General features: G+C 39.6%; 1 protein-coding gene across 1 annotated transcript; it reads left to right on the top strand.

Annotated features, from left to right (window-relative positions):
* The first annotated feature begins 2707 nt into the window (after positions 1-2707).
* Positions 2708-9679, top strand: c6h20orf96 (chromosome 6 C20orf96 homolog). Its single transcript, XM_064968162.1, has 10 exons — positions 2708-3162; positions 3414-3594; positions 3766-3902; positions 4339-4497; positions 5710-5809; positions 6282-6439; positions 6533-6634; positions 6980-7066; positions 7272-7390; positions 9390-9679. The coding sequence occupies exons 1-10, from the start codon at positions 3106-3108 to the stop codon at positions 9448-9450; spliced, it is 1161 nt and encodes a 386-aa protein (XP_064824234.1). The 5' UTR covers positions 2708-3105; the 3' UTR covers positions 9451-9679.
* Positions 9680-10691: the final 1012 nt, after the last annotated feature.

The raw sequence follows: 10691 nt of genomic DNA, 5'->3' as shown, positions 1-10691 counted from the left end.
GGGGGCCGAATACTTTCGCAAGGCACTGTATTTCCTAATATGTATGCTCTATTGCCTGCCTTTAAATGGTATGATTCTAGAGCATTATTAGAGAAAAAACAAATACAGGGGGAAACACTCTCACTCACAATTTAATATTATAATTTTAAGATTATAAGCATGACGTTTCATCCCACCAGGCCTTTATCAAGACCTTGAAAGGCTATGAGAAACAGTAGAACTTCACACTTTTCCACAACCACAGCTCTGCATTTGTTCTTTAGATGAACAAACCTGCATGATGTTGACATGCTCTGCTACAAAGTGTTGACATGCTCTGCTCTCATGCATGTCAACATAATGTATGACTACTGTAGAGCATTGCTAGGCTATTCCTGACTCTGTTCAGAGTGATGAGATTGTAGATAAGAGATTCCTCCTTTAGGATAGCTAACTGAGTCCATGGTTATGTCCCAAATTGCACCCTATTCCCTACATAGTGTACTACTTCTGACAAGCGCCCATAGATTGGTGCACTATAACTAGTGCACTATTTGGGAATAGGGTACCATTTCCATTTGAGACGCACATGTGGTGGCAGAATTTGGGGTAAACTGTTGTAACATCTCAAGGGATATGTTCTGTGTTGTGTTGCAACTTGTTTTGGGTTACCCCTATAATTTTCTCTCTCTCCTTGTCTCTCTCTCTCTCCTTGTCTCTCTCTCTCTCTCTCAGACTACCTTTCCTGTCCGGGTATTTAAGCTCTTGGGGGTGGAGACCCTGATTGTGACTGATGACTTTATAATGGGTCCTACTAACTAATTACCACAAACAACCTTAAACCTTGTTCACTTCCAGATAGATTATAGGTTCTAGCATGTTCCCAGATCTGTTTTTGTTCTCTTGCTAACAGTGCTAGATAGATTTGTCTATTTAAGTGGTTGGTGATTGTTGCCATGATAAGGTATAATTTTACAAGATATAATTTTTGTGCATTAGACTTTTATTACTTTATAAACATGAAGGTCCCCACTTTAATACATTCTAGTATGTAGTAGTAGGTGTTTTTATCTTCTCTCCTCTTCTCCTCATAGGAATGAGCACAGCACCAGAGGTGGTGGTAGCCACACAATGTGGCATGAGGGTGTTTGACGACACTGAGTTAGTCAACCACGAAGCTGTTCTGGAGGTCAGCAAACTGCGCTCGCAAATGCTGCAGACGCTGGTCACCGAGCTGGTCAGCCGGATGGACATCAACAACAACGCGTTTGGAATTGAAGAGAGCAAGACGAGATGAGACACTGGAACCTGTCGACTTGTCAAGATGAAAACATTCAACATTCCACAGACCAATGTTATGTCTGAAATGGCACAGTGTTCCCAATTCAGTGCACTACTTTTGACCAGAGCCCATGACTCCCAATTTCCTATAAGTAGTACACTATAGGGTGACATTTCAGATGCACAACAAGAATCTCAAGAGGATTTGTCAAAATCTTGCAGCTACTGGCCTATTATGCAAACATGTGCCTAGGTCATTGTCTTGAATATTGTTTGGGTTAAATCAACAATAATCTCATCTGTTCAGTCTGTGAATATTGTACAAAATTGTGTAACTTTATACTGTCACTTGTATTTTGTGATATCACAACTGATGTTTATCTGTTGTATATTTTTTATTTGTTCTGTAAACAGGTTCGCTCAAATGGACAACTTTTACAACCTGTTATTTTTCAGCTGTATTAACTCATCTTTCTATCCACAATTGTGTGCTAATACTTGTTCACAGATAATAAGATAAATCATATAAAAGTGGAAGATTATAATGCAGCTCTATGTATGAGGAAACATGATGTATTACAAACCAATGTCACATATTCCAGCAGTAGCATGCCAGCAGCAGCATGCCAGCAGCATACCACCCTGCATACCACTGCTGGCTTGCTTCTGAAGCTAAGGAGGGTTTGTCCTGGTAAGTCCCTGGATGGGAGACCAGATGCTGCTGGAAGTGGTGTTGGAGGGCTAGTAAGAGGTACTCTTTCTTCTGGTATGAAACTATCCCAATGCCCCAGGGCAGTGATTGGGGACACTGCCCTGTGTAGGGTGCCGTCTTTTGGATGGGATGTTAAACGGGTGTCCTGACTCTCTGAGGTCATTAAAGATCCCATGGCACTCATCCTAAGAGTAGGGGTGTTAACCCCGGTGTCCTGGCTAAATTCCCTCAAACCATCACGGTCACCTAATAATCCCCAGTTTACAATTGGCTCACTCATCCCCCTCTTCTCCCCTGTAACTATTCCCCAGGTCGCAAATGAGAACATGTTCTCAGTCAATTTACCTGGGAAAATAAAGGATAAATAAAATGTTCAGATAATTTTATATTTAAAATATTGCAGAGTGCTGCTTTTAATTCATGTAAAATACAATCTGTATTTTAATTGTATTGTTACTCAACTTTTGGTCGGATATTGAGTACGGATTGCACCGACAGACATTCTGCGATGCTTTATCACATTAAAATACCTATTATGGAAGAATTGTGTTATCTCATTTCAGAGAAGTGCAAATCGCTGTGTCACACCAACTTGCTAAATTTGTATTTACTATTTTTGTTTCAAAATAAATGGTTGAACTAGAATGTAGACTAAATGCAAGCTACAAAGGAATACAGGCAAAACATTGCCTGCTACTTATTGTAACGACCCTAGGTTTATAAACCCGGAAATCGAGCACGTTTTTGCGGCACAGTCGATAGCGCGCCGGACTTCGGGCTCGAAGGTCGAGGGTTCGAGACCTGCTCCCTGCTGTTTCATAACAGTCTGTTGATCTCTCGGGTCCGCGGTCAGTGTAACCTTTTTGGTTACCCAAATTCGAATCCAGAATGTTTTGTCCATAGCTTCGTCCATGTTCCAGTAGGTGGCGGTCTTTTTCGTCGTCGATGTGGTTGCTATGACGAAGAGAAGCGTTACAGAACATTCCGGAGTAACTTTTATGTTATGCAGCAAGACTACAGATACATTTGCAAGGTTGCAAGTCGTATTTATATTTCAAAAGTTAGAATGACTTATTATACTCCAAGTTCAGCTTTGGAATCAATTTATTACGACGTATTGATGTAAAAACATAATGAATGTACTGCCAAACCATCTTGTCAAGTCACTGAAGGAAGATTTCAAGAAATTGGTAAGTTCATTGTCATGATGATGAGCACACACATTATATATATATATATATACATACATACATACATACATACATACATACATACATACATACATACATACATACATACATACATACATACATACATACATACATACATACATACATACATACATATACAAGATAGAGACAGAACCATAGATAGACAGACAGAGAGGCAGACAGACAGACATAAGTCACACACACAATACATAGTAGTAATATCTGTTTAGGATTACAGCAAGTGGGAGAGATGCAACAGGAGCAAGACAGAGCCCCCTCCCTGGGTGATTCTGCCCCCACTGCACAACAAGACTACTCGCTCACCAAGCGAGCGTTATCCAGCGACAGGAAGAGAGGAGAGTGGGACCTCCTCTGCCACCCATAACTTTTTTCCAACAACCGACAAGCCAGGTAAGCTATGAACTCATCTTTGAATGTAAAATATGTTAAATTGAGATTAGGTTGACATGCTGGAATGAAAAGATTCACTGAATGAAAATCCAGCTTCATATGACGCAGAAGGCATAAATTGTCAATGGGAAATTAACTAAAATGGTTGACTTCATGTTTTGCCTTTGACAGGGAAGTCTCACCCCAACACTGGCCATGAAGAGTCCACTGCGTCATCTATGGGACGACTCTCTCGACGGAGGAGGAACGAAAGAGTGAAACTGGACCCCATCACTTTGAAGAAACAAGAAAATATCAAAACACTGAACGTATTTATAGGCTATATCACAAGACATTAAATAAGTGATAAGTCAAATCCTCAACTATTGAATAGTAGACGTTCCTGTCATCATGTTGAGTCGATAGCCACAGTCAACCACTAGAGGGAGTAATACGCCATAAGAAATAATCCATGGCAGTAATAGATTTAGACCAGATGTATCAAAATTATTACATGGACGGCATAGTTTCTGCTTGTTTTTATTATTTCCTTTTAATTTGTGTCCAATTAAGACAACCAGGTGAGGGGAGTTCCTAACTAATTAGTGAATTTAATTGATCAATCAAGTACAAGGGAGGCATGATTTAGAGACACCTTATAAAGTGTGCACCAGACCACAAGATCTACACTTAAAACACAATACTGCATAAATAGGAAAGGTATTTCATTTGACATGTAAATAAACAAATAACAACCACTTTCAGTTGCTGATTATGTCGAGTAAGAAGGCCCTAGTGGAGCTGGAGAAGCACTGTGCATTGCTGCAGGAGAGCAACGTCCGTATGGCTGGGGAGATAGACAGCACAGACAGACAGTCAGTGTCCAGAGCCAGGGAATTTCTCATCAGGCATGACAAATTAGGGGTGAGTACATAGAATCTATGTCATTCTATTCCTCTATATCTGCTCTATTGACGACAGGACACACTTGTGTCCTAGTACTCACGCAAATAGATTGGGCAAGCATCTCACTGTCTATTCTACTGCACTCGTATGTAACTGTATTCTCTAGATATGATAGAACTACAGAAGTACCAAGTATACTGTAGATATGATAGAAGAACAGGTTTTGTCCTGGCACTACACAACTGATTCAAATAACCAACTCATGATCAAGCTTTGATTATTTGAAACAGCTGTGTAGTACTAGGGCAAAAAAACTAAATTTGCACCCTTTGGGGTCCCCAGGGCTGAGTTTTGGAAACGCTTAGTTAGGCTATAGATCACCATCAGCTGTAACGGTCAGTTAGACTATAGATCACCATCAGCTGTAACGGTCAGTTAGACTATAGATCACCATCAGCTGTAACGGTCAGTTAGACTATAGATCACCATCAGCTGTAACAGCCAATTAGACTATAGATCACCATCAGCTGTAACGGTCAGTTAGACTATAGATCACCATCAGCTGTAACGGTCAGTTAGACTATAGATCACCATCAGCTGTAACGGTCAGTTAGACTATAGATCACCATCAGCTGTAACGGTCGGGTAGGCGATAACAGTGTAACAGTGTGAGCACCTTTCTTTTATTCTCCTTGAGAAGTTAAGACGTACTAAGACTCTTGTAATGTAGTAAACCAATACCACCATTTGTACCATTACATAGCATTATATACAGTGGGGAGAACAAGTATTTGATACACTGACGATTTTGCAGGTTTTCCTACTTACAACGCATATAGAGGTTTGTAATTTTTATCATAGGTACACTTCAACTGTGAGAGACAGAATCTAAAACAAAAATCCAGAAAATCACATTGTATGATTTTTAAGTAATTAATTTGCATTTTATTACATGACATAAGTATTTGATATATCAGAAAAACAGAACTTAATATTTGGTACAGAAACCTTTGTTTGCAATCCTTCAGGTTTCGGGGCTGTCGCTGCGCAATACGGACTTTCAGTTCCTAAAAGATTTTCTATTGGTTTCAGGTCTGGAGACTGGCTAGGCCACTCCAGGACGTAGGAAAACCTGCAAAATTGTCAGTGTAACAAATACTTGTTCTCCTCACTGTAGAAGCATATTATTGGTACCCTGAATAAATAAAGTCTACCCTGTTTCTCTGTAAGAGTTCTATAGCTGCATTCAACAGCTGGAGCCACAGTCAGATGGAGCAGGCCAAGACAGAGCTCCAGGAGGCTGAGACTGCTGCAAAGAACAAACTTTCAGGTAAGTGGTGATATTATAAATAATGTAAAATGCAGAGGCAACAAAGTTCCGTTTTTATTAATTGAGATGCCTTTGGCAGAGTGAGAATTATAAATCATAAGCAAATATAGTAGTACAGTAAATCAAGTGTGCTTGTAAATTATGAATACTCTTTTGTTTTACAGTAAATGTGCCTGTGAATGTCGATATTAAATATTATTGTTGTGTGTGTGTGTGTGTGTGTGTGTGTGTGTGTGTGTGTGTGTGTGTGTGTGTGTGTGTGTGTGTGTGTGTGTGTGTGTGTGTGTGTGTGTGTGTGTGTGTGTGTGTGTGTGTGTGTGTGTGTGTGTGTGTGCATGTGTGACAGTGCAAGGAAAATCTGGTCGATTGGTGTTTGGGAACTCAAAAGGGAAGACGTGTTTGCATGCAGGGCCGTTCCCTCATTTATGATTGAAGTGTCTGTGGGTAAGCCCTTGGTGTGTTACCTTGCCAGGTCTCCATGAGCAGCTGAGGGGGGTGAAGGCAGAGCTGGTGAACGCCCAGGCGGAGCTCCACACCCTGAAGACCTACAAGGATAAAGAGTACCCCGTCAAGGCCCTGCGCATTGCAGAGATAAAGAGAGAGATTGAGAAACTCAAAGAGACACAGCAGGTCAACAGGTCTCTCTCAATGGCAACTTCCTCCAATAGAACGCAATAGGCTGTAGTCTCATATGTTGTATGCTGTTCATTCCTGTGGTTCCAGGATGAGAATGAGGACGTGAACTTGCTGTGCCAGACAGAGATAGTGTACCTGGAGAGACGATCCCAACACGAAGAGCAGGAAGTCCTCTCTGTCATAGCTAAGGTAGGATAGGATTTACTTCATTGTTCCTCAGGGAAAATTGGACACACAGCACTGCTGTATACAAAAATAAAAATAAACATCTATTATCACACACTCGACACAAACATAATACATAGGATACAAAGGTCTATAGTTCTTTGTGGATGAATGATTCTCACTTGCCGCTAAAATGTTTTATACAAACATTCAGTAAGTATCAGCATAGGTCTATTTCTGAAGCGTATCTGGATTATAGGTGAAAATAACAGTGGAGGTTTTTTGTAATGAGCTAAAGTCAAACTTTATTGGCAGGGGTAGATGTTGACACCATTTGTCATGGCTTTACTCCTTTCTCTCTGTTTTCAGAAAAATGTTTCATATATTCCCTGTGTCGTCAAACTGATGGCCGCACATAATCAGACGATAAAAAAAGAAATTGGAATCCACAAAAAGGTTTGGTTAATAATTACGAAAAGTTCTACCAATTTGATACTTCAACTAGTCATAATGGACTCAGACTCACTCTAACTCCATACAGGTCATCATGTGAAAATAACCCAATTTTTATTTTTACCATGGCATTATCGGAAAATGACTAATTGAAAATATATTTTTTTCTTCCTTTCTGTGTCACTCACTCATGCTTTCAAAATTTCAGGAAATTGCGGAGCTGGAAGATAAGAACAGAGAGCTGATCAAGAGTGTCCAGGAACTGCAAATATCACGGACCAACATCAGGAAAGACATCTTTCAAGACGTTTTCCCCAAATCAGATAAGTATGTCGAGGTGATGGAAGGCAATTTACTGTACACTGCTGCTCTTAATAGGTTGTGTGATATCACCAATCCATGCCATGAGGGTGGGCACTTTAGACAATCTGGCTTTGGAAAGGCAGGGGGCTTTAGACATTAACCTTTCCTGAAGCATTTTAAAGTGCATCTCTAAAACTAAAACAATTAAATGGTTTCTTAAGAAACTATTAGGGGGGCTTTAAAACACCCCTCATTAACCTTTCCTGAAGACACATTGTCTAAAGTGCATCTCTAAAACTAAAACAATTACTAATGATAATTTACTTGCCTTCTTTTCTATAAGAAACTAGGCAAAGAGTAGTACATTGAGAACTCTAGGCAAAGAGTAGTACATTGAGAACTCTAGGCAAAGATTAGTACATTGACAACTCTAGGCAAAGAGTAGTACATTGACAACTCTAGGCAAAGAGTAGTACATTGACAACTCTAGGCAAAGAGTAGTACATTGAGAACTCTAGGCAAAGATTAGTACATTGACAACTCTAGGCAAAGATTAGTACATTGACAACTCTAGGCAAAGAGTAGTACATTGAGAACTCTAGGCAAAGATTAGTACATTGACAACTCTAGGCAAAGAGTAGTACATTGACAACTCTAGGCAAAGAGTAGTACATTGACAACTCTAGGCAAAGAGTAGTACATTGAGAACTCTAGGCAAAGAGTAGTACATTGACAACTCTAGGCAAAGAGTTTGACAATGTCATAATACCAACCATATACTGTCGATACCCACTGAACTGTTGGCTTGTTTATCTATCTGACATCTTATCAGTGTCACAAAACCATCTAGACAGAACTAATAGACATGTGACAGGAATTTAACCTCTTCCTTGTTCCATCAAAACCGATGTCTCGGAAAGAGTAATGGGGTATCACCATCTAATATTACCCAGGGTTGAAAACAGACTTGTAGCGCCATCTTAAATTTAAATGAAGAAGCACAGCAGAGCGGAGTGAATCCCAGTCTGACATTAAAGGTTAATAAGGTGCTCAAATTTCCCCCCAGCCTGTTCCAAAGCAAGATGACACTCCACGCTGTAGACCATGAAAATCCCTCATACCTACAACTCATCAAATATTCAACCATAAAATGTTCCCCTCTGGGGAATACATTAATTTCACGTGACATTTTATACAAGGGAGATTTAATGTTGAATTAGGGTATTGCCGAAATTACAATGTTTTTGGAAAACCTCCTGAATCTCACTTAGCAATGACAACTTTTTAGCACTGACATGTTTTAAGCTTAAGATAGGTTTACTATAACTACTATTACTACTATACTATACTGTACTACTATACTATACTATACTATACTATACTATACTATACTATGGAATTAGCTGTATTGCCTCCGACTGATTTAAACTCGTAATTTTCCAGGCTGGTAAATAGTGAGTCCGCACAGATACAACTGATTTCTCTCACTCTAGTCACTTTTGAGGAGAAAGTATGTTTATTTAAACTTACCTGTTTTTTCCCCTTCGTCTGTGATATGATAGTCTTCCATAGGGAAACGGCTGCCAGCTTGTTTATTCTGTATTTCTGAATTACTTATGACAATGGGAGATGTTACTTTCCAATCATTTGTTCTCATTCAGATAGGCCATTTTTAGGATGGAAAATGTAGGTCTTAAACATCAGAATTGAAGTGGCCTACAGTACATCTGTCATAGGATGTCAATTGGGGAACACACTTGATGTGCATGTAGTGTATCATTTTGTGTGCAATGTTTATTGTTTATTTGTTCATTAGGATTGTAGGTATCCATCAAGAATAGCCCATACTTAATCATCACTTCATTTCTGAAGGGTACTTTGTAATGGCACCAAAATACTTTCATCCTTATGGCATTAAGCCTTCACAAGCAACTAACATTTCCAAATGTATACTAAGTATGTACATAAGGAAAAGGTGTTCAGTGTGCATTAAGGTTCTAAATGTGTGTCGTGTTCATTCCAGATGCACCCCGGATATGGAGGTGACCTTAAACATCCCTCGTGAGGAGTGGCTCCCCATTTAGATGTGTGACAGACTAGGAGAGGCACGACTTGTGTGTCGCTCGGCTGCATTTAAACCTGCTGGGCTCTTCTTGGCACAACCCCAGAATTTCTGTTATACTGAGTGCCCATCTTCTCCTACTACAGTGCCCAATCTTCTTAAACCAAGTTCTGCATTGTAATACCAGTCAACTGGGGCCAATAAACATTTGTGAACATTTCTAATAAATAACTCCATGGTTCAATTTCAAATCCTTTGCATATTCTTTCTTCTCTTTTTTTGTGCAGTGGAATCATATGCAATTGTATCAAAACCTCTCCAATGAGCATATAATATGTTTATTGGTGTGGTTTCATTCTGCTATAATTGATAGTCTATAATTGCCAGTTGAATGTAATTCACTGCCCATTATCACATTCTTCAATGTGCCGGTCCACAGAAAATCCTGTTTAATATTTAGAATATGTTCTGTTGTTTGCTTTTTTCTCCACAGTAAGTGCCCCAGTTAGAGTAACCACTTTACAAATCTCCTCAGACCCTGTAACTGTAGTTTTGGGAAGTCCCTGACTGTAATTTACTTAAGTGTGGGAAAGAAGCTGGCATTCAGTGCAAGGCCTTCATCTGGCCATCGTACGGCCGACTGGTTTGATTACTTATTTTTTTCAGTTGGAAAACATTCAGCCAAGCCTCAGAAAATACAACTTCCTGGGAAGGAGCTCTGGTCTGTGGCTAGGGGTGTGAACTCTGCCCACACAGTGTTAGGACAGAACTGATTTACAGATGTGTGTGTACTTCTTTACTCAAACAAACTATGCAGCATACAGCATACAAGTGCTTTTAGTGGAGACTGGGCTCACTTTGAAGATATTTCTGTACTTTATAAAGAGTTCAACACTGGGGCTTGATTTGACAAATCTAAACACAATACTCTACTAATAGACATGGAGGTAAGGATAAAACACATCCTGTCCCCATATTTCGGTATTTAGGTGGGGACTCTAGATTTCTTTCACACTCATATTATTTGATTTATTTAGCCCGCTCTAGAGCTTAAAATAGTTCAGCTATTAACACGAAACCAACTTCCAAATGTCCAGACTGCCCAAACTCAGATTGCTTGAGAAAATATTATTTATAGTATTTCTACTTTTTGAACTGTAACAATATTAAATGAGCTCCCAATGCATTTCAATGGCAAAAAAAGGCCCATAGAATTGAACGGTAAACCTCCCCAAAATTCTAGACCTATCTCCTCCTACACCG

The sequence above is a fragment of the Oncorhynchus masou genome, chromosome 6 (assembly GCF_036934945.1).
Source record: "Oncorhynchus masou masou isolate Uvic2021 chromosome 6, UVic_Omas_1.1, whole genome shotgun sequence".
NCBI classification, from domain to species: domain Eukaryota; kingdom Metazoa; phylum Chordata; class Actinopteri; order Salmoniformes; family Salmonidae; genus Oncorhynchus; species Oncorhynchus masou.
Note: the sequence above shows the minus strand (reverse complement) of the source record. Positions and strands in the feature narration are given on the sequence as shown.